General features: G+C 35.8%; 1 protein-coding gene across 5 annotated transcripts in view; it reads left to right on the top strand.

Annotated features, from left to right (window-relative positions):
* The window catches only part of LOC141454695 (uncharacterized), a 424389-nt gene that overhangs the window by 274244 nt on the left and 124333 nt on the right, over positions 1 to 25812 (top strand). For all 5 annotated transcript variants that reach the window (XM_074129209.1, XM_074129207.1, XM_074129208.1 and 2 more), the window contains exon 5: positions 6368 to 6391. In XM_074129209.1, coding sequence (XP_073985310.1) covers positions 6368 to 6391 — 24 coding nt within the window. The remainder of the gene's footprint in view (positions 1 to 6367; positions 6392 to 25812) is intronic.

The following is a 25812-nucleotide window of genomic DNA, read 5'->3' as shown; positions in this document are numbered from 1 at the left end:
ATTATTGGTTTTCCACCATTACTAATAAGTTTAGTAGCGATTTTGAGTTTCTGTACTCATAAACAACTTACTTATTGTTCATTGTTTTTGGTGACTTATTCATTAATGCAGTCAGAAGAAAATTAAAGAATGCCAATTTCAGTCATGTAGTCATGAAAAAAAACATGACTGAAATTGGCATTCTTTTCTTTTCCTACAACCTACTTTATTTTCTGACCAACTAAATTATCAATGATTCCTTAAGGCTTAATAATCATGTGCTAAAATGATCCGAAATTCTGTGTACGTTGGATAGATAGAAATTAAATGTGAGACAACGGTTATAATCATCGCGATCTAAAAGTATCCTGTTTGAATTAGTGCTTAAGTATCTAAAATAAGCTGGCTTGAGAGGCATCAATCGTTTAAACTCTGTTGCCTAAGGCTGGAAACATAGTGGAGCGGCGAGCAAAGCGGCGATGATAGCTGCTTCAGATCAAAGAGAGTGACGAGCAGCGAGCAAAGAGTCACATAGTGACGAGTTTAGTCGCGTTTCTCCTTTCGACGAAACAAGATGGAGGAATTATTTCTATATGAAAATTTGGTGTTTACAGCAGCTTAGAAGCAGGAGCTGCAGTGTATAAACATATTTAGACATGAACTTGGTGAATTCCATCACTTGTACCAACAACTTCGGGAGCATCCTGGCAATATTCATTCGTATTTTAGAATATCTATTTCAACATTTGATTACATACTAGCCCAGTGTAACCCCATTAATCCTAGCAGTTACTTTAAGATAAGAAAATCAAAATAAATAAAAATAAAATAGAAATATATGCAGATAAAAAGAAATTAGTCAATTAAAAAACACACAATAATTTTATTAAATCACTACACCATGATTTGTCGTAAATTAATGTTGTTCATCTGAAAAACTGGAGTAGTAGGACGCTACAGAAGGATTGGAGAATTCGTTCAGATCAGAAGTAGTAGGACGTGAAAATGTAATTTAATTTTGCCTAGTATTTAGATGAAAGTTAGCATTAAGGGATTGAGAACCAAATTAAATGTAGCAAAAATTACCTGAATTCTCCATTAACTACTAATTGTTAATTAATTTTAACTATTAATTATTAAAAACTATTGTAGCTTCGCAAATATTATGGTCCCTTACAGAGGTTTCTTTAAACAAACTAGACCAATAAATGTATCAATATCCATAACCTATGAGCAATAACCTTTAAAATTTTAGCGCGATGAGAGCGAAGAAATCAAACATGTCATAACGCGTTGCTCTATCTTCGCTTTGCTCCCCATTATGCGCGGTCCCATATGTTAAGTTGTGTTTGATTTCGCCGCTTTGCTCTTCGCTATCATCGCCGCTCCACTATGTTTCCAGCCTAAACGATTCTTACTCCTGTAAGCTCTGCAGCAGACCCGGTAAATCTATGATATCATGTCAAAAGATTAGGGCTATTGGTCCTCCTGACCTGACTCAGACCTAGCATCCATCAGACTCTTCTAAAAAGTATCTACAGTCTGGACTCCCCTCATAGATAGAATTGAGTCTTTATTAGAGATCATCTTCAGAAATAAAACCTTCTAAAGACTCAATTTATTGTTATCACAATTTTAACAATTTGGGTGACATTTCTACCGTCATCCGATCATCTTTATGCCAAAGTAAAACAATATTACAATTTCCTAATTATTACCAAGTTACATGTGACAGTAATTATAAACCACAAATTCTTTCATGCTTGGCTTGGATTGAAAAAATATTCTGCAAAAAAGCAATAGAATAACATGTGTGTGAATTAAGGAATCTTTAGACTTTAGGGTGCTCCATTGATGCATTTTGTGTGAGCGCTATTGCTCAATGCACTGTTTTGTTACAATACTCGTATTAGATTCAAAGCATACCAGTGTTGCAAATAAAATAAAACAGAATGATATTTTGAATTAATGAAATGATAGAGTCTTCTCAAAGATAAAGAGGCAGGTTGAAGATCTGTGACTTTCAAGCAGTTGTAGAGCTTTGCCTTTTAAACCCACAAAACCAGTTTATCTTTAGAAACTGAGAAGATTTTATTCACTTTGTGGCTGTGAAAGCAATGAGATTGCTCCTCTTCTAAAGGTATACATTGCTGTTAGACTTACAGATTCAATTTCCCCTTGTACTGTCATAGAATGGTTTGTTTTAAATAAAATAAAAGGGCCAGTACTAGCATAAATTTTCCATCATTTTCTCCTTATAAATAAGTCTTTATTAAATCTAAAGTGATGGGAGAAAGGTTATTTAAGTAGATATTGTGTACCACTTCTGTCCGCTAGAGTGTACCACTTTGTACAGTTATTGCTTCTGTGTACTTCAGCATTATGACGTTGAACATGGACGACATTATAACCTTCCCTATACTGTTATCCTCCTTCTTCTCTTTATTTCCGATGTCTTGTTTTTTGTTTGTTTTTTTTATGTTCTCTAGAAAATCAAGCACAATTACACTCTCAGCCCCGCCCATGCTGCCAGATCTCCTTTTCCTTGTGGATAACAACACACATTTATAGACTCCTTATCTCCCATATTTCTTTTGTTTGTATAGGTTTGTGGCTATATCCTCGGTGCTTTATTCAACCGTTTCATTACATTTTGCAATGTTATTATTATTATTGTTTCAAGTACCTCGTTATACTTTTTTGTTTAATGCTTGATATTTATGTATTTATTACATTTCATAACCTTTACAAGGTTTTGTTATCTAATTTGTGCAAGTATTTTAATGTTACTGCCGGAGTTGAAGACAATATTCTGTCCCCACAGTCTTTTGTTTGCAATAGATTTTATTTAATGGTTAATTTGAATAATTTATAGTAAAGTATGTTTGCAAGTCGCCTCCGACGACCCTCAATTTGGTACTTGGACTTGAAACCCGCCCGAAAAAATAAGCATTACTTAACTTTTGTCTTGAGAGTGTGTTTTTTTTTTGAGGTTAGTCCGGTATATCCATGTAGATGTCTGAAGTTAGTCTAAAAATGTGTAGTCTTTTTAAGTGTTTGTTATAAATTATCGGTTTCGGTTTATGTCCTTCATAAATTTACGACTACTTACCGACCAAAAAAACTTTTGTCTTTTTTCTTTTAAGCTCGTTCGACTACTTTGCAACTTGAAACAAATTAAGAAACATGAAACAAAATGGAAATAAAATAAAAAAAATAAGTGGTAACATATCAAATGCGTGTGTCACGATTAACATAAACATGTGTAACTGTCAATGTGTGCGTATGGTCACGTGCCTGATCTGGACCCTTGTCATGTTGCCCCTCTAGTCGCAGTTCATTCCTCCTACCATCACCTCTCAGACGTTCTCCTACTCTAATCTATATAACTAAATCCTAACACAATTTTTACTACTCTCCTACTGTGGCTGTTACCCTACTATCTTGGGTTAGCGTCCACTCTTTACACCCGATGTTCCACTGACCATTCTTCCACCTTGCTTTAATGTGCTGATGTTTGTTTGGGAGTTACTTCTTTTCGGGTTTTTTTTTAAGTATCACTTTAACTCTTTCCAAGAATCCCTTTGTGACCCATAAAATACATTTATTGCTGGAAAAGTTTCCGTTTTTAGTGATTCTGTTTTTATTATAAAGCTGCAAATATAAAATTGAAATTTTTCTTTTTTGTAAGTTATGGGATGGCTTGTACTGCCTTGTTTAAGGATAACTAATTATTTGTAGGACTTGTGATTCTTTTCTGGCGAGTCTGGTTTGTTGCGACACGAGCTGAGGTCGTGTGTTTAAACCTCAGTAAAAAAAGTAATATTTCATATGTTAACACTGGTAAACATATGAAATTAAAATGCAAAAAATTACAGTTAGACTTAATAAGTCTGGAAACGAGTAAGTAACCAATCAGTTAAGTGTAGATAAAGTTAGAGGACGCCAAAGTGGTTTATATAAGACCCCCAGGGGTCTATTTAAAAAAAGTAGGGGTCGATCTGAGCCAGAGGGTCGAAGGAAAAACAATTTCGAACCCAATATAGCGGAACCTTGCAAAGAAACACCAGGCACACCCATCTCATTAATTAAGAAGCATTACTGAAGTTTCTTTACTTATTTATAATTACTTATAGACAAACGACTCACGTGGAACCCACATACTAGACTTAAAAGACGAGCAATGACAAAACGTGCGAAACTTCTTTACAGACTTCTAGGACGACGCTCCAAATTACCCATTGTACTCAAACGCTTAAATATACAACCCTATCCTCAAACCTATGGTGGACTTGCGGACTAGAGCTGTGGGGTTCAGCCAAACCTACAAACGTACGGACAGTACAGGACATTTCAGTCAAAACTCCTCCGACAGATAGCTGACGCTCCTTTCTACGGTGACTAACCTCACCCTTCACAACGACCTCAACATTCCCTTTATAGATCAACACGCCAAGACTAAATACCAAAAATTCTATACTACTCTCTAGACTAGCTCTAATCCTCTTGTACTGTCTCTCGCCTCCTCTGACATCCCTAATACTCCTCGCCGACTGAATCGCCAGTGGCCCCGCGACTTCCTTACAGTCTGAAGTACTAAATCTATCCTCTCTCCCACTCATATTCTTCTCCTCACATTCCCCTCTCTCCTATAGAGAGTGCTACCACTGGGTAGTTTCTCTCCTCCTGCTCTCCTCCCGCACCAGTTCATCACTCTCTCCTCCTCACATTCTCCTCTCTCCTATAGAGAGTGCTACCGCTGGGTAGTTTCTCTCCTCCTGCTCTCCTCCCGCACCAGTTCATCACTCTCTCCTCCTCACATTCTCCTCTCTCCTATAGAGAGTGCTACCACTGGGTAGTTTCTCTCCTCCTGCTCTCCTCCCGCACCAGTTCATCACTCTCTCCTCCTCACATTCTCCTCTCTCCTATAGAGAGTGCTACCACTGGGTAGTTTCTCTCCTCCTGCTCTCCTCCCGCACCAGTTCATCACTCTCTCCTCCTCACATTCTCCTCTCTCCTATAGAGAGTGCTACCACTGGGTAGTTTCTCTCCTCCTGCTCTCCTCCCGCACCAGTTCATCACTCTCTCCTCCTCACATTCTCCTCTCTCCTATAGAGAGTGCTACCGCTGGGTAGTTTCTCTCCTCCTGCTCTCCTCCCGCACCAGTTCATCACTCTCTCCTCCTCACATTCTCCTCTCTCCTATAGAGAGTGCTACCACTGGGTAGTTTCTCTCCTCCTGCTCTCCTCCCGCACCAGTTCATCACTCTCTCCTCCTCACATTCTCCTCTCTCCTATAGAGAGTGCTACCGCTGGGTAGTTTCTCTCCTCCTGCTCTCCTCCCGCACCAGTTCATCACTCTCTCCTCCTCACATTCTCCTCTTTCCTATAGAGAGTGCTACCACTGGGTAGTTTCTCTCCTCCTGCTCTCCTCCCGCACCAGTTCATCACTCTCTCCATATTTACTGAATGTATACAGATTGTTAATTACAAAATAAATTAAAAAAATATTTTTCATAAAACTATTGGTTACACAATGTAAAATTACTTTAATAAATGTTTAAAATCATAAAATAAATGTACAAACACAGTACCTAATAGACAGTTTTATTTTAATTAACTGAAAATTACTTTTATTGGGGTCGATGGAGATTTCGAAAGATTATATAGGGGTCCATGATGAAAAAAGGTTTGGCGACCCCTGGGTTAAGTGAAGTTGGTTGTTTTTAGTTTTTTGTTTTTTTGTTAAAATAACTAAATAAAAACACCCATTTTGTGTGTATATCTGTAGAAATAAATAAATCAGACTAAACAGTTAAATTTAAAAATAACTTAGGATGGAAGATTTGCGAGGAATCGGTCAAATAAAACAACTCGTCTTTTTGTCAACTCAACCAACCCGCATAGCCACGTAAGTTTCAATAATTATAAAGAATTTATTGTATTTTACTGTTAATTTTTGTATTACTGATTTTTACTGTTTTTTCTATGTTACTGACTCTGTAAATTGTTTTGTATTTGTAATATCCAGGCCCTGAAGAGGACAATATATTTGTCGAAACGTTGGCAAAAAGACGAGTTGTTTTATTTGACCGATTCCTCGCCAATCTTCCATCCTAAGTTTAACAATTTGCGGTCACGAAAACTATATATTCATATTTAAAAATAACTGAGTCTTTTTTTAAGCTTATGTCTTTCGTCCACGACGCAGAAATGGGTTACTTTTAATTTTTCTGTTTTTCGGTAGTTTTGTGGTAGATCAACAGACTTCTTGTTACCATGTCAAAAATGTGTCATAAAATTGGGTTGGGTCCCTAGTTTAAGTTTAGATATTATCACCTATCTCTGTGTATGCAGTTTAATAAAAGAAACTTTTTATTTTGTTACAGTGTGATAGCGAAGATGACGATAAGGTAAGGGTCGCTATTTACTTTATTGCAATGTGCATTTATCGTTTGCTTTTTTACAGGAAAATGTTCAATCAATTTGCATTATATTTTCCAATATTTCAAGTATGGAAATTAGTTAGCATCTGTATCACACTAAAATTCTGTTATTTTTTAAGAAGTAACAACTCCTTAATGTTGAATAAAAAGAATTTATTATTAAACTATGTCTGGTAGTCGCCTCCGTCCGCGAAGCCTAATTTAGCCTGAAAAATAGGCGTTACTTTTGTTTTAAGAGAATGGGTTTCAGCTGTTAGTCTAGGGATATTCATTAAGGTTTCTGCTACTGATACTTCACGAAGATTCTGAATGTTAGTCTACCATCATTATTATATAAATAAGAATTCTAATGGCTGAATACTTGGTATTAGTTTTGCTTGAGTTGCAAGAGATATCATTTGTGAAGTATTTATGTACGTAATATCGATTATTTTCTACAGGATTTTACATGTTTAATTTATTAGATCCGTCAATTATTTGAACTGACGTTTGATAATACCATATTTACTACTACATCACACAGCCGTTAATAGGAGCATCGATTTATTTGGCTGTGGTGGCTTTGATTTATAATTGAATCTATTGATAATGTATTACACGAGGTGTGGCTATTAAATAACGAGACTATTGCAGTAAAATATTTTATTTTAAATTTATACATATTTAGTTATTATCACCTTCAATATACACCCCTCCCCTATCCCTACAACGCTCCATGCGGATTTACCATTGTTCCAAACAGAGCTGGAAGTCTTTTTCTGTGAGCTCCTGCATGACGCATGCCGCTTTTTCTTTCACAGCTTCAACGGACTGAAATCGTGTTCCTTTTAATGCAGATTTGACTTTGGGGAACAGATAAAAGTCACATGGGGCCAGGCCAGGCGAATAAGGCAGATGGCCTAAAACTGGGATGTTGTACTTGGGCTAGAAACGTCTTGACAGACAATGCAGTGTGAGCCGGCGCGTTGTCTTGTAGGAGAACCCATGACTTATTCTTTCACAAATTTGGTCGTTTTTTCCTTACTCTTTCACGGAGTTGGTCATCATCTCCGACGTCTTCTCGACCATCTTGGAAACGCTTGAACCACTCAAAAACTCGCGCACGTGATAAACATTCATCACCATAAACTTCTTTTAATAAAAGATAAGTTTCAGTAGCGGTTTTACCCAGTTTTTCAAGTGAAATTTCACGACAATTCGTTGCTCTACTACATGTGTAGTATCATGTTTTCGGCAAAACGAAACTAACACCTCTTACACAAACGACGGTTCCGATCAGACAGATTTCTCTACAAGCACGTGAGACGCTGCAATCGAAAGAGAAAGCTTTACGCTGCACAGCTGTCGGTCGCTAAGATTTGGCGCATGCATAGTACTTCTGTAGCAGCATCAGTCTCATTATTTAATAGCCACACCTCGTATCGGGTTAAGTTTTCTGTTTTCTGTCCAACACCAATTTTTACCAAGTTTGAAAGTTCTGGACCTCCGGTAATCTTATTGGTGACTTACTGTAACCTCCCACTTCTCTCTTTCTTGAGCGGTTTTTTTTAGTTACGAATAGTTAATACAAATACATCTGGTTTTTTAAAAAAAATTGTTTACTGAGTCCATTTTAATTGATGTGACTTTTTCCTAATCAAATTTGTGACTTCTTTTTCCTGTGACCTTATTACCAGGGCACCTACTGCGTGGGTCTACAAAATTGGTCATCACTTGACAATTAAGGTTTCAGTTTGTCACAAAATTAGTGGACAGCCATAGCATCAGTGGATTTTTTTTTTTGTAATTTGTATAAAGTGGCTTATATTGCTGAGAGCTGTAATGGAATTGTCACCAATTAGAACTAAATTAGAATTTTATTTAAAGCTATAGAATTACCCAATAATATTAGTGGAATTGTTGGTACGCATGAGCACTAACCAACACTCAAGATTGTTTTAAACAGTAATTCAGGAGCCAGAAAGGCACTGGATAGAGGGGAAGCTACGTCAAGTGTCAATTTACCTTGCTTGCTCACGTAGCCTTTCAATTTCCAACAGCCAACTTTATATCGTAAGTACCCCTTCACCGTCGGTACCACTTTAACTCTATCTCCTCCAGTATAGTCACATAGCAGCCAACTGGAGTAGCAACTGAGAAATGTAATTCTAGCTCGTTTAGAATTTAATCACTGCCAGCTATATACTACTGTTCAAGCTCTTCACCAAATTGAAGCCCCTTTGATCTCACACTCTAAAACACACCCCACATACTTCTCTGCCTTCACCCTCCCCTTCCACCTAATACCTCGCTTCGCTTCCCATAAAAATCCTAAATCCTTTTTCATTCAAACTTCGCTGGAATTTTATTTTTTTTTCTTTTGTTTTGTTGTATCCTTCTCCTTTTTTGCCATTTTATACTTTGTGTTGTTGGTTTAAATTTGATTTCCAGTTAATATGATGAAGATTTTAGATCGCCCCAATATACAACCATAAATCTTCACCCCTTCTGAACACATCCTCTCCTACGTAATCTCCCCGCCAACGTGTTTTTTGTTTGTATTCTGTTCAACATCAATCGGCTAACCGCTGACGCTTTAGTTCTTTTATTTATATTAAATCTTTTACATGTTTGCACATTGTTCGTGGGTATTTGTTCCTTCTCTCCTGATCACTCTCTCCCTTGTTCTTGGTGGTTTCATTTTTGGACGGCGATTCTTTTTTTTCAATTTTTTTCCCTTTCACTTTTATGTATTATTATTATTATTTTATTTATATACAGGGTGTTCATTTATAGACGCCTCAAATGCATTTCATGCTTAAACGGTTAATATGAGCAAAAAATGGTAGAGGAAAAATTTGTTGCCCGTCACCTCTAGTTTCAGAATATGTGACTTGATTTTAGATTACTGCCCGCATACGCGGCTGACGAGCGACCAAAAGTGAGGGTTCACTGTTGACCCCCATTTTCATATACACAGTTTTAAAGAGTATAAAAAGTTGTGAAAGAAACCGGAAACCGCAATTCGATATCTTTAAAATTAAAGGTGCTAGACCATTTCAAAATCTGGTATTTATTAATCATATTTCAATTTTTTAACTTGTTATCAAAGAGAAAGAAGAGCACGCGATAGGTCATTTTTATGTATTTTTTCCATCCTCTTTCTACTGAAAATATTGCCAAGGCAGTAAAGCTAGTATTTTTCTTAATATCGGGAAATAAGTCGTTTTCCGAGTGATTTTTTTTAAGAAAAATCAAATGTTAAGAGCTTTAGATGTTCTCAAGCATACACAAAATGGCTAAAAAATAATTTTACATCTGTTACAAACAAGAAGGTTTAATAATTATTTGGTAATTTTTGGGAGAGTTGCGTTTAATTACTAAAAAAATTGGAAACCTCCTGCCACATATTTAAGTGATCAATATCATTCATGTAAAGGATCAAACTTATTCTTTAATTTATCAAATAATGTACTTTACGCAGCTTGTGCAGCATGTACTGTGCCTCCAAAGGTGCCTCCTCAGATACAGAGAGCAGTTGATAACCTCCTGGCTAACCTGGCTTGCGAGCCAGAGAAGGGGGTCAACTGCGAACCCTCACTTTTGGTCGCTCGTCAGCCGCGTATGCGGGCAGGAATCTAAAATCAAGTCACATACTCTGGAACTAGATGTGACGGGCAACAAATTTTTCCTCTACCATTTTTTGCTCAGAACCGTTTAAGCATGAAATGCATTTGAGCCGTCTTAAAATGAACACCCTGTATACAGGGTGGACCAGAAAGTAATGTCCATAGGCCTACTGAGTGTAGTACATCTAAAGTGGAGTTCAATGACGTATTGGCCAACTTCATATTTTCCACTGTTCTTGAGTGACGTCACTTTAATTTTTTTTTTCTAAAATCCTTACTTTTTTTCCAATAAAAATGTTATTACTCAGAAAGTTTTAGTCCGAATTCGATTCTGATGACACGGTTAGAAAGACAGATAAATTTTCTAAAAATTGACACCATTTCGGAGCATAAGTTATTCTCCAAACAGCCTCAATCTTCCTCCGGATACTGGAAAAATAAAAGTAATCGAAATTTTTAAGAAAACTCATTTGGCCCTTACGTGATCATTATCAGACCTAGGTGCTGACACTTTTTAGTAAAAGTTTTCTTGTCTAATGGGCTTTCAAACGGTATATCATTTTCCCAGGATTCCTTTTATCTTCGTATGAGAAATTACGTTTGTTTTTGCAAGAAAATGTGTTCACGAGCACTCAACAGTGTTAGTTTAATTCATTGAAAACTCTTTTAGATGGATGGACCAGTAGTCAATTTTTAAAGTAGATTGTCTTAAAATAAGGAAGTAAAAGGTTACAAAATTGCACTTTATTTCTGATCTCACTGAAATATTAAACAAAGTGAAGCAAATGTGCAAGTTGTGAAAAGTTAGGAATTGTAATAAGATTTAGTTTTGTTTGTTCGCATCGAAGTTTTCGTGATGTTAATGCTTTAAAACTAATATCAACACATTCGAGGAATGAGAATAAGCAAATATGTCGCAGAAGGGTGTTTATATGTTAATATCTAATAATAACATACTCATTCCTCATTATTATTTACTACATATGTAATTATTGATCAAACTCTCATGTTTAGATAAATATAGATTGGAATAAGTAAATATTTATTATGTAATAATTTTTTTTATATATTAATATTTAATTGGATTTTTAATTATGTTGTAACAAACTTGTTGTTTGTGCGTGCGCGCGTATGTATGAGATAGAGGAGGAGAGTTGTGATTTTAAGATGTAAGGAATCTTGAAAGCTTCTTGTTCCCTATGAACCTATTGTGTGTGTTTGATGTAAATATTATTTGTCTGTAAATATTTATCTTGGATGTCCCTACTACATTCTATCTCTCTTCTCATTGCTTTCTATTTACAATACAAACACACATATATATCTGCTTGGAATATATTCTAGTTACGTTGATTATTATTTTTGTTTGATTTATTTACACTACTCTTCATTACATTCAGTTTTCTTTAGACGTTTTGTTGCGCGTTAGTATGAGTTCATTGATGGTGCGTATGGACAGACATATTACCCAATAGCCGACACTGATGGTTTGCCCAATACATATATAAAATTGTTAGTTTTATAAAATTCTTCTTATTTTTAAGTTACCTCGTCATAAATTTTGCTAATCTTATCTTGGTCTTTTACAATTGTGCTCTCTGTTAATGTGTTTTACTAAGCATGTAAAAGTTTGGTGAGATACGAGGTCTGTAAATTAAGTAATGAGACTGATTTTTTTAAATTTTTTTTTATTCAAAAAGAATTACAATTCTATATTGTCACCTTCACAATAACTTCCTTCTGAAGCCACACAGCGCTGGAGACATTTCTTCCACTCCTCATAGCAGTCCTCGAACTCCGATACTGGAATAGCCTTAAGCTGGTCGGTTACAGCCGTTTGAATGTTTTCGACTGTCCCAAAATGAGTTCCCTTGAGGTGATTTTTCAACTTCGGGAAGAAAAAAAAGTCACAAGGACTCAAGTCAGGCTAATAAGGAGGCTGAGGAGCCACAGGAATGTTTTTACTGGCCAAAAACTCAGTTTATTGAAATTGCTGTGTGACAAGGAGCATTATCGTGATGCAACACCCACTTGGTTATTGATGTTTGGTCTCACACGAATGACCCTTTTTCGAAGTTTTTCGAAGAACCTCTCGGTAAAAGTGTTTGATTGACCGTTTGACCTTGAGGTAGAAACTCTTTGTGGACGATCAGCATGCATTTGATCTACGACTTCGCCATCCTTGCTTTTTTGGGGCCTTGGAGAGTTTGAAGTGTGCCACTCCATTCTCTGGCGCTTGGTTTCTGGAGGGTCGTACTCAAACACCCAAGACTCGACACCAGTAATGACTCAAACACCCAGAAAATGGGGATCATTTTCAATTGAATCCAAAAAGTCAAAGCACCTTTCCTTCCTGATGTTCGACAGTCGAAAACGTTCAAACGGCTGTAACCGACCAGCTGGAAGGCTATTCCAGTATCGGAGTTCGAGCACTGCTATGAGGAATGGAAGAAACGTCTCCAGCGCTGTGTGGCTTCAGAAGGAAGTTATTTCTACTGCATTATTATTTCTGCATTTTATTGTACTAAAGATATTGTTTGTGCACTCAGTACAGTGACAATTGATCCATTTGTGTCCCTCTATCTCTCGAATTATGGTTACCTCCAACCATTATTTCTTTCTATTTATCTTTAAGCTGCAATGATTATTTTTTCTTTAATTGTTGATATTTATTAGTAATAAAGATCAACAATTAAAACCACACTGCTTTTATCATTACTAATTCTCTATTTCCCCTTTTGAGATTTGTGAGAGGACTTCCTCGTTAAGCTCTTCACCGAATCTTCTCTTCTTCAATTTTTTTCTTTTCTTGTTTTATACATGTCTCTTCTAGTTCCATTTTCTTTCATCATGTGTTGACCTTTGTTTCACCTTTGTTACCTTATCTCGTAATTCCTCTCATTAACCTCTCCATTGACCTCACAACCTACTCTTCATTTCTTAATTACTTATTGACGATTCTATTTATTACAATTGATGGCAATTTTTTAATTATTATTATTATTATTATTATTATTTTTACTTTTTTTGCCATATTTACAACTGCAACAATTGTTGCATCAAGTAAATTTGATCTTACTGGTTCAGTTCTCTTCTAATGCCATGGTTAGAGCAATCACCCACTGGTGAAACTCTTTCACAGTGATTTAATCACAACAGATCTCTAGGCCATTTTCGCTTCAAACGATGAGGAGGATTGTCAGGAAGGTGAGGAGAGGAGAGTAGTTGGACAAGAGGATTAGGATGGAGAGCTAGGAGGCTGTGAAAGTTGTGGTAGCGAGACTTTATTAGATCAGAGACGAAAGGGATGTGAAGGTCAGTGTGTACGGTAAGGTTAGAAATGTAATATAGAGCATTCAGGATTTTCCTTAGGATTTTAGATTGTGATGGCTGTAGGCGTTTGGAGTTAGAGGGTTTGGTTGAGCCCCACACTTCTGCTCCGTATGTCCATATGGGTCTTAACAGGGTCTTGTAAATAGTCAGTTTGTGATTCACGTCGAGTTTGGATCTACGGGCGAGTAGTCTACTAAGTAGCTTGTAGCGTCTGTTCACGTCTTGTCGTTTCAGTCGAGTATGTGGGTTCCAGGTGAGTCTCTTGTCAATGTACAGTCCTAAGTATCGTACTACTTCAGCTGGAGGAATCGTTACACCGTTCAGTTGAACGGGTGGACTCTTTCCATTTTCGGAACCAGGTTTCGAGAAGCTTCAAGTGTGTTTGAATATTCTGGCTGGCTTGCACCGGGTCGGAGTAAGATGAAAGTATAGCAGTATCATCAGCGAATGGAGGAGTGAATTTAAAATCCAAGTTTTAGGTTGCTATTATAACAGTTTTGTTCATTTAAGAGAATTTGACAATATTATTGGCCGCTGATTTTTTTATAGTTGGTTTTATAAAACAACTTATCGCGATAAGAAAAAGGAAAATCCATTTTTCCAGTTGGATTATTTTATAATAATTCTTACGATTTATTTATGGTAAAAAGGAAATGCTCATCAGATAAAAAAGAAAATTATAAAAACTCTTTCCCTTTCTTGTTTTTTTAAAATAACTAATAAAAAGGAAAAAAAAGTTAATTATCTACATTAATAATGGAAGGCTATAAAACGCTTTACTATTGTTATCTTTTATTACTGGCACCGTATTTGTGTTTTCATATTTAATAGTTAAGTAATTATATTACTTTATTAAGGAATACATTTTTTTTATTTTTAAATAAAGAATTTTTATGGACCTACAAGTTGAGGAGTAGAAAATGAAATATCACTAGCTAATTCATATTTGTTACTTTATCGATTTATTAGATTGAATATTGTGTTTATATGGCCGTTGTTGATTAGTTTCTAACGGTATTATATCCAATATTCAATTCTCTTTGGAATTTCAACGCATTCTTAATATTGATTGTTATTTTGATAAATTGTATTTGATGGTTATAAAATGTATGTAGTAGGTACACTGTAATTTTGTATGGTGAATTATAGTTTTTGTTTTGCGGGGGCAACAAATAGCAACTATTATTGAGGCTAGATTATGGCCCGATAATGGGCGCAACCCAATTAATTAAATTGGGCAAATATTACTTTTTGTGTTTGTTTAGATACAAATCGGTGAACTTTTGTAAACAATTTCTTGTAATTACGAGGGTCGTTTGAAAAGTCCGTGCAGAAATAAAAACTACTTAATTTTTTGGGGTAAACCTTTTTTATTTTTCAACATAGTCTCCTTTTAGGCTTATACACTTCGTCCAACGCTGCTCTAGTTTGTTGATCCCTTTCGAATAATAGGATTTGTCCAAGTCTGAAAAATAGCCATTCGTTTCTGCAATCACCTCCTCGTTTGAATAAAATCTTTTTCCCGCCAGCCATTTCTTCATATTGGGCAACAAATAGTAGTCCGAGGGGGGATGTGAAACGAGTTGGAACCCTATTTCCATTAATTTTGCAACCACAACTGCTGAGGTGTGAGCTGGTGCGTTGTCGTGATGGAAAAGGACTTTTTTGTGGGCCAATCATGGGCGTTTTTCTTGCAGCTTGGTTTTCAAACGGTCCAATAACGATGAATAATATGCACCTGTAATAGTTTTACCCTTTTCCAGATAGTCGATGAGGATTATTCCTTACGAATCCCAAAAGACAGTCGCCATAATCTTTCCGGCCGAAGGAACGGTCTTCGCCTTTTTTGGCGCAGATTCCCCCTTGGTAACCCATTGTTTAGATTGTTCTTTGGTCTCAGGAGTGTAGTGATGTATCCATGTTTCATGCACAGTGACGAAACGACGCTAAAAGTCCTGCGGATTCTTCTGGAACAGCTGCAAACCGTCCTTGCAACACTTCACGAAACGATTTCGTTTTTGGTCAAGCGTGAGCAATCGCGGCACCCATCTTGCGGATAGCTTTGTCATGTCCAAATGTTGATGCAAAATATTATGTACCCGTTCATTCGAGATGCCCACAGCACTAGCAATCTCACGCACCTTCACTCTTCTGTCATCCATCACCATATCATGGATTTTATCAATGATTTCTGGAGTAGTAACCTCAACAGGGCGTCCAGAACGTTCAGCGTCACTTGTGCCCTCATGGCCACTCCGAAAATTTTGAAACCACTTATAAACTGTTCTAATCGAAGGTGCAGAGTCACCATAATGTTTATCAAGCTTCACTTTAGTCTCCTGAGGCGTTTTGCCTTTCATAAAGTAGTGTTTAATCAACCCACGAAATTTTTTTTCGTCCATTTTTTGAAATTCACTCGACTTCCTCGATTCAAACGAATGCCAAACACAAAGAAATAGACCGATCTAGCTGAAACTTGGTGTGTGTTCTTCCAAGAGACGCTACTAAGTAAACATAACCTCGATACGCGCCAGTAGTGCTATCTCTCTGACTTTGCACGGACTTTTCAAACGACCCTCGTATAAAAGGAGTGGATTAAAATTATTATAATACACTTTTAACAATCGTTATATAGTAATAATTCTATTCTCTGCTCTTGTAGATCTTTCTATTCTTATTTATTTTCTCTCTATTCGCTTTATTTATTCTCTATTCTCTTTATTTATTCTCTATTCTCTTTATTTATTCTTTAATCTCTTTGTTTATTCTCTAATCTCATTATTTATTTTCTATTCCTCTTTCAATTCTCTCTTTCATAGTCCTTTCTTATTGCCAAATGTTTATTTTCTCTGTATCCTACTAAGAGGTAGTTTTACGATTTTGTCACGTTTTTGAAATTGAATTGGATATTCTTATTTTTGGGAAGGGGAGAGTTTCTCAGTTGTGAATACTCAGACGATGTTCTCATATTGCATTTTATCTACTTAATTAAATTCTCTTCTTGTAACTTACTATTATAGTTATAACCATTTAGTTTTTTTTTTTTTAATCTTTTATTGAAATTTGCGGCTGCAACGGTTGTTGCAACAAGAGAATGTGATGTAATATAGTGTCTTGATTGAAGATTGGAGAAGGTACCCAGTGGCGACCCTCCATTAAAGTGATTAGATGCACTATACTGCTCTTATGGGGAGAGTAGATCGTGGGGCCATCTTCTCTTCAATCTCCTTGAAGGATTACCTGGTAATGTGGAAGTAGATAATTGTTCAATTAAACGATTTAGCTGCTGTAAAGAAATGAAATTTTTTAAGAAACGAGTTTTAGTAAGGTCGTTAATGAAAGGGATGTTGTGGTCATTATGAATGGTGAGGTTAGAAATATAGAATGGAGTGTTAAGTAGTTTTCGTAGTATTTTTGACTGTAAAGTCTGGATGCATAGGAACGTTTAGTCGATCCCCATACTTCGATGCCTTATGACCAAATAGGTCGCAGTAACAGTAGATACGAGGTCTGTAAATTAAGAAATGAGATAGATTTAAAAAAAAAAAATTTATTCAAAAAGAATTACAATTCTATATTGTCACCTTCAAAATAACTTCCTTCTGAAGCCACACAGCGCTGGAGACGTTTCTTCCACTCCTCATAGCAGTGCTCGAACTCCGATACTGGAATAGCCTTCAGCTGGTCGGTTACAGCCGTTTGAATGTTTTCGACTGTCCCAAAATGAGTTCCCTTGAGGTGAGGTGTCATTACTGGTGACGAGTCTTGGGTGTTTGAGTACGACCCAGAAACCAAGCGCCAAAGCATGGAATGGCACACTTCAACCTTTCCAAGTCCCAAAAAAGCAAGGATGGCGAAGTCGTAGATCAAATGCATGCTGATCGTCCACAAAGAGTTTCTACCTCAAGGTCAAACGGTCAATCAACACTTTTACCGAGAGGTTCTTGAAAAACTTCGAAAAAGGGTCATTCGTGTGAGACCAAACATCAAGAACAAGTGGGTGTTGCATCACGATAATGGTCCTTGTCACACAGCAATTTCAATAAACCAGAGTTTTTGGCCAGTAAAAAACATTCCTGTGGCTCCTCAGCCTCCTTATTAGCCTGACTTGAGTCCTTGTGACTTTTTTTTCTTCCCGAAGTTGAAAAATCACCTCAAGGGAACTCATTTTGGGACAGTAGAAAACATTCAAACGGCTGTAACCGACCAGCTGAAGGCTACTCCAGTATCGGAGTTCGAGCACTGCTATGAGGAGTGGAAGGAATGTCTCCAGCGCTGTGTGGCTTCAGAAGGAAGTTATTTTGAAGGTGACAATATAGAATTGTAATTCTTTTTGAATAAAATTTTTTTTAAAAATCGGTCTCATTACTTAATTTACATGCCTCGTATAAGAGTCTTTTGTTACGTAGGTTAAGTTTCGAATGTTTGTCAATGACGCCATTTAATTTAATTTAATATTATACATGTTCACCTTAAATGGTACCATTAATTTAGTTCTTCTGGTCCTGCAATCAATCCTAAGAGATGTACTCACAACGTACTAACTTTATTTGTAAACAAGAACTCTTTTTTAGACTCAGAAGAACTGAAAGTGGGTCATAATAATTGTTTGATCTTTTGAGGTTTTGACCCCTAAATCTATCAACCGTATTAATCTAATTTTTCAATCTTCAACAATTTAAAATTTTGTAATAAAATAGTTAATAATTCTAAGTGAATTAAATATAATTGTAGAAGGTGTTTAATTATAGTAAGGCTTGTAATACCTGTTAAACTTGCCGATCGATGCACACACTAGTCGGGAATGAAAGTGAAAAGCAGTAATTATTGTGAGGCCAAATTCCATTTTCTATTGATGCCATACTAATAATAGGTTATCGGGTCTTATCGTCCACTAATTAGGTAAATAGCAGGTTATCCTCACTGCCATGCCATAATTAATTAAGGTTTTGTTATTTTCTTTATTTTTTTTTCTCGCGTTTTACTTTTCCTTTTAAATTGTTCTTCCCAGTTTTGTGGCTTAACCAGGGATAAATGAGTCGGACTGACTGGTAAAATTCCCTGGGATTCTATGGCTCAATTTTATCTCTCATAATTTATTTATTTTAAATTATACTGATTGGGATTTCGTCTAACTTTAAAGATACCCACATACTAGACTTAAAAGACAAGCAATGACAAAACGTACGAAACTGCTTAACAGACTTCTTGGACGACGCTCCAAATTTGAACTCAAACGCTTAATATACAGTACTATTCTCAAACCTATGTTGACTTACGGACTAGAGCTGTCTGGAATTCAGCCAAACCTACAAACATACGGACAGTACAGGACATTTCAGTAAAACTACTGTCGATAGATAACTGACACTCCTTTCTACGGTGACTAACCAACCTCAATCTTTACAATGACCTCAACAATCCCTTCATAGACCAACTCGCCAAGACTAAATATCACAAATTCCACACTACTCTCTCGACTAGCTCTAATCCTCTTGTACAGTCTCTCGCCTCCTCTGGCATCCCTAACAATGCTCCTCGACGACTGAATCGCCAGTGGCCCCGCGATTTCCTTGAGGTCTGAAGAACTAAATCTCTCCTCTCTCCCACTCATATTCTCCTCCTCATGTTTCCCCTCTCTCCTACAGAGAGTGCTACCGCTGGGTAGCTTCTCTCCTCCTGCTCTTCCCGCACCAGTTCATCTCATTCACCTCCTATTTACTTATTGTATATATTTATACAGATTGTAAATTACAAAATAAATCAATAAAAAAAAATAATAACTTTAAAGATTGTTTCACTTTTTCAATTAAGATAATTTTAGACTTAAAATTAATAGTCTTACGATTAGACTACTAACATGAATCTGCTCAAAATATAAATAAAATATCAATTGGAAACGTTGCATTACTGTATCGATTTTACGAGTTTTTCTTTTTTTAATCGATTTTCTTTCAAATATTTTTCTTTTAGTTCGATTAAGGACACTTCTTGACCAGAAGGCTGTTTAGGCTATCCTATAAAGTGCCTTTTCCGGCTAAAGTATGGGAATATCACCTGTTAAATATTTGTAAATAATTAATATCGTAACTAAAATTACAAATTCGATGAAAATTAGCACACCGAAAGTATTTTTTTGTTAAATTTTTTTAGCCACTTCTTTGAACGTGGCTCCTATTTTGGGGACATTTTTTAATATTAAAGACAACAATCAGTTTTGAGAACTAAATTGTAAGTTTCAAGGAAAGTTAATGACGTAAACAATAAGCTCACCCTGAACGTAGAAAAGACGAAAGCAATTGATATTGGCTCCAACCCACTCCTTGAATCATTGGCTCCTCTTCCTAATCTTTTCCTCTATAATATCCCAAGAAAATATTGTTCCTCTGTGAAGAGCCTTGGTATCACTTTCGATCAAAACCTATCCTGGAAATATCATGTTTCCCAAATCTCTCGTCATTCCATCCATATCCTAAAGCAGTTTAATAGTTCCCGTCACCTTTTTCCCAATTAAGGTCCCGGCAACTCATAGTTTCCTCTCTTATATTCCCACGTTTCGACTATGGTTGTTTAGTGTATGGCCGGTCTTTCTGGTGATATTGAAGCTAAGCTCAAGCGTCTCATGAACTGCTTTATAAGATTTATTTTCAGCATTCCCGAAGACTCTCGCATTTCGCACTGCTACGATGAGTTGAAGTGGCTTTTCCCCGGTCTATCGCCGCCAGTATTTGTTGGGCTTCATTCCTTTTCCAAGTCATTCAATCTCAAAGGCCATCTTATATTTTCCAACTCTTCAAGTTTAAATCCTCGATCCATTCTCGTAATACTAGATCTCGCTCATCCGATCTCTATATTCCCTCACACCGCACTTCATCCTTTAACAAATCCTTCCTTAATTCGCGCTACCTCTCTCTGGAACTCCTTACCTTCATCTGTGTCCATCTTTAAATCCCTCGTGTTCAACTATCTCCTTTCTAGTCAGCTTTCTCCGTAACTATAGTTGTATTCTTTTATTTCCTTAATTTTAATTCTTATTTTTGTAAATACTTACTTATTTTTTGTATATAAATATCCAAAATAGAGGCCAAACCAATAGGGCCTCCAACGGAGACAATATTCCTAGGATAATAAATTTATTTTCTTCTTCTTAAATCTGCGTTAAGATAAAAAAGCGCGAGTGTTCGCACCATATTTTTAATTTTTTCTAAAATAATTATTGTTTAAAAGCCATTCTGCGGAAATTCCATTTCCTTGTGAGCAAACCCAGAAAGTAGATAAGCTATTGACTAGCTAACTTCTTGTTTTACTAATCAATTTATTAAATTCATTTATAAATAGATGACTTTTACTACTTAATGAATTGTAAATACACTATTAGAATGAAAGACAGATTGCCAACGGGATATTTTATTACATCCATTTGAATTGATGATGATGATGATGATGGTGATAATAATAAAATATCTTGAATGACATGAATGGACGAAGTAATTAAACATTTCAAAACAATACGCATGTTCAATAGCAGCAGCCAGTGCCTTCTATATCGTATTCTAAATGTTTATGAGTGGAATGAAGTAAGGGGGAAGAGGGAAACAGCTTTTAATCCATATTATAGGCACTGCCATTATTATTAACATGAATATGGAATATGATAATGGAAATGATATGCTGATATTTGTTACGCACACAATGAATGGGAGATAGGTACTACATTCAAGTGTTTGTCTGTCTGTCTGCGAGCTAAAAATAAAAAGAATTGTGATGAATCCATAGCTCTTTGCGCACATACCTCAATTTTTATTATTCATTTTATTTTTTCCTTTATTCGATTAAATAAATAATTTTTATTTCTAAATGTATTAAATAATTTATTGCTACAGGATATACAGGATAAAAGAAAGCTTTTTCCTTATTTGTTAACTTTAATTACGGTGTAACAATATTCTAATTGATGCTTCAATTAAAAATTTTAATTATATCTACAAATGTTCTGGTGTGTGCGCATATTTTAACATAAAATTAATCTCGAAAATGTATAAATTTTATCTCACCGTCTTGTTTGTCTGTTTTTTTACTTTTTTTTCTCTCTCTTAATTTCTTGTTGTGTTTCGAGATAATAATCTCTTGTCCTTGAGCTGGCTGTGTGCGAATTAAGGAACAAAATCTTGTTCCTTGTAAATCATTCATTCATTACAATTTCTCCTTTTATAATTGTGCTTTAATTGAAGAAACTTTCATTTAAAATATAGAATTGTGCCTACCCAAAAACCGATGTGTTTTTCACATTACGAGGGTCGTTTGAAAAGTGCGTGCAAAAATAAAAACTACTTAATTTTTTGGGGTAAACCTAGTCTCCTTTTAGGCTTATACACTTCGTCCAACGCTGCTCTAGTTTGTTGATCCCTTCCGAATAATAGGATTTGTCCAAGTCTGAAAAATAGCCATTCGTTTCTGCAATCACCTCCTCGTTTGAATAAAATCTTTTTCCCGCCAGCCATTTCTTCATATTGGGGAACAAATAGTAGTCCGAGGGAGCCAAGTCGGGATCTGGTGCGTTGTCGTGATGGAAAAGGACTTTTTTGTGGGCCAATCGTGGGCCAATCGTGGGCGTTTTTCTTGCAGCTCGGTTTTCAAACGGTCCAATAACGATGAATAATATGCACCTGTAATAGTTTTACCCTTTTCCAGATAGTCGATGAGGATTATTCCTTGCGAATCCCTTTGATGCAAGCAGTATGCGGTTGAATCAATTGTTTTGCCTGACGGTAACAGCTCGTAATAGATGATACCTTTATAATCCCACCCATACGGATGCAATTCCGCCTTTCGAGCTAGTTTGCGGCGGCTCAATGCAGGGCTTCCAATGATCTTTTACGCACTACATTATTGTAGACAATCCATTTTTCATCTCCCGTTACCATCCGCTTTAAAAATGGGTCTTTTTCTTGACGTTTCCGCAGCGAATCGCAAATGGATATGCGAGTGGCTAAGTTGGCCTCGGTTAATTCATGCGGTACCCAAACATTGAGCCGAGAAAAGTATCCCAGCCGGCGCAAATGATTTTCAGCGCTCGTAGGGGATATGTTAAGTGCTATTGCTATCTCTCTCACCGATTCGCATGGATCTTTATCGATTACGCCCTTGACATCAACTGAATTAACCTCGGCCGGGCGACCGGTGAGGGGAGCATCATTAATGTCAAAATCTCCAGAACAAAATTTGGCAAACCACTTTTGGGATAATCGTTCTGTTAAGACATCATCACCCTATACACAACATATCTTTTTATGAGCCTCTGCAGCTGGTTGGCCTTTTTTAAAATAATAAAGCAAAATATGGGTGAAAATGCACTTTATTTTCTTCCATCTTTACAGCTACGCAGCAAGCACAATAGTAAAGTTTGTTAAACCGAAATTCATAGAAAGATTACACTCTTAACATAACCTTTCAAATGAACAGCCGAGTTGTGCGCTTGCGCCGAAAATAAAACAAGTAAATCGGAATGAATCTGTACCAAAATAAAAACCGAACGAACTTATTTGCAAACCTATTACTAATAGTTAGGTGATAAGTCCATAAATGTCATTAAAATGATATTTTAGAGCCCTTCTCATCTCGAAGGGCTTTTAATTACATATACCCTGAAATAAGTATCAAATAGAAGTTTTAGAACAACATGTACTCGATAAGTAGTCCAAATTAAATAAACTAAAATCAATCATAGGAGTTGCTTTTTGAAAAAAAAATTCAAAATAATGAAAAATGGATTCAGTCAAGAGGAATTTCCGGTTGGTTGATTTTAATCGAAAGTTTTTTGGTCGAATCCAACAGTGGCACCTAAACCGGATATCAAATTTGAAATTCCAACGATTTTGAGTTGTTGAATTACATGGCAATTTGTAAAAATAACTTCTTTGTTTTGGGGGGTAAGTTCCTAAAGACGGATTTCCATTGGTAACTCTATCAAAAAAGTGACTAGATTGCTGAATTTCCTCTTAACTATTATAAATATGAGTAAATCATAATATAACAATTTGATTATAAAATTAATAATAAAAACCAAAATTATATTAAGTTTTTAAAAAAAACTATTAATCTCAGTATGACGTGATTGGTTCTGGAACGCCCAAGGTAGCCGAGCTATAGTTATATAGGCTAGAACCGCAAAGCTAAGATGTATTGCTGGTTTAGTAGGTTCGATTCCCCCGGTCTAGGCCTTAGATTGGTTAATAATTAATAATAATAATAATTAATAATAATTGGTTATAAATAATTAATTAACTTTTAATGGTTAATATGAGAAATTCACAATTAACTTGCTGTGACGCGTTCGTCCTCGGTACCTAATTTAGCCAGTTACAATTTTCATTACTTTATTTCTGACTCTTTGATTGGTCAACTAGTTCATTCAGTTTCAAAGTGGTATTGAAGCCATTTTTGGGCCAAGCTAACACAGCTATGGGCCACTTCTTGGCGGCAATTAGAGTCCACCTAAACGTGATCAATCTGAGCCCAGCTTATCATTATGTTCTGCGTTAGAAACGGAAGTAGTGAACAAAGGGAGTTACTGCTGCAAAAAGAAACATGAAGTCATTAACTTGTGCTAGCTAAAAAATATCATGACAATGATTCTGATTTAGATAATTAGATGTAGAAGTTGGTTAAGCAGTAGAAATGCAGTTTCAAAGTATACTTAGCGAAGAAAAAGTGTTTGCCTAGAGTAAATGTGTTCATTAAATTTTACTTGAGTCGTACTTGGCGCTACACCCTCGTACAACGCGCCCCAAGCCAACTACCGTCATCCTTCTCTAAATTAAAGGAATCTAACCACTCTTCTGGGACCAACTAACTAACAAGAAACGCCACGATTAAGGAGCCCCTGTAGCTACTTCCACCACAGGGCAACTCATCCTCCTAAACTCCAAAATGGCCTCTTTGAGCCTTCCACCTCTGATTCTCCTTCTATCGTTCTTCTTCTTGTTTTTCTTTTTAGCTCCCCAACTAAATTCTCTTTAATCATAAAACTTTGTTGAAGTCTTACTTTTTAAAGGTTTTTTTCATGCAAAAATAAAGACCACTTCCAATATAATCTCTCATAAAATCTACTTTTGCTTTAATATTTACCGCAACCTCCATCTTTCCCTTTAACCGTTTGCTATATATTACTTCTTGCCTTCTCCACTAGAGGGAGGAAAAATGATTTCGTTGGAGAATTGGTTTTTATCGACTATTTATTTTCACGTAAAAATATTTTGATTTTTAAAAGATCTATTGTGAACACCTAGACGACTTTTCACTTAAATTAAAGTTCTCTTTCAAGGAGCTGAAGACTTATATGAATTGAAACATGTATCTGAAAATGCCCAAAATTAATTTTTTCCCACTTTTTTTTTCAAGAAAAAGTCGAAGAAGGCTTTTTCTCAGATAATTTCTCAAATTCAATTAGTAAAATAGTATTTACGGTTTGGAAATTGTCTACAATCTCTGAATTTTAATTTTTTCAATCAGAACAGAAGACACATCATCCTTTGATGTCAAAAATATTATAATTTTGAACTAGTATAAGCCCTGAAGATGATCTAATCTAGTCACCCTAGGTTGAAAGCTGGGTAGAAAAAAATATTACTAAAATAGGCAATAATCTTTTTTCATTTTGGATTAATGAATCTGTCACCAATAAACGACTAACTAGATTTACACTGAAACAAAACTAAGTAAAAAAGTAATTTTACAGTAAATATCAGGACGGTTAAGATAAATAGAAGGCGTGGACTAAACGGTTAGAATGACTATAGTTGGCGGTATGAAGAAGAATACGATCGTAAATTGTTCTGTCTCAATGAACTGTTTTCCTTAAATAGTGACTAGTGAGATAATGACTATCTTTTGTGTTTTTTAGCTACCTGACTTTTTGCCTTAAATCACTCTATACTCTACAGATTCTAACGAATTTTCATTACATGAACAGCAACAAAAAATTGGGAAAACGTTTAATGCTTCTAGCCAAAATAGTCATGCACCAACCATTCACCGCAACACCCCTATAGCTTCCTTCCCCAAACCGGGTACAAAAAGTCGCCTCAGAAAATTTTGAAAATCCTAGAACTATGGAAGAACTATTAAACTTTGAAGGTACTTAAAAAAAAAAATAGCTGTACAAAAAGGAATAAATAATTAATTTTAATGGTTAAATCTTCTTAACAAAAACTGACGGTATAAAAAGTTATGTATAAGGCTTTTATTAAACGACTAAAGGTGCACAAATCAGCAAGTGCCCAACATTTCATTCATACTTCATTGATATTATTTAAGTAATTTTACTGCATTAAATTTTCATTAATTTAGTTTAGAATTTATTAGATGTCACAGACCCTTACGCTGGTCAGTTCATTCATAATAATTTTTTTTGTTATAATAATGATAGAATATACATTACATCTTCAT

The sequence above is a fragment of the Rhodnius prolixus genome, unplaced genomic scaffold (genome assembly GCF_049639745.1).
Source record: "Rhodnius prolixus isolate KJV_2025 unplaced genomic scaffold, Rpr scaffold_9, whole genome shotgun sequence".
Taxonomy (NCBI): Eukaryota; Metazoa; Arthropoda; class Insecta; order Hemiptera; family Reduviidae; genus Rhodnius; species Rhodnius prolixus.
Note: the sequence above shows the minus strand (reverse complement) of the source record. Positions and strands in the feature narration are given on the sequence as shown.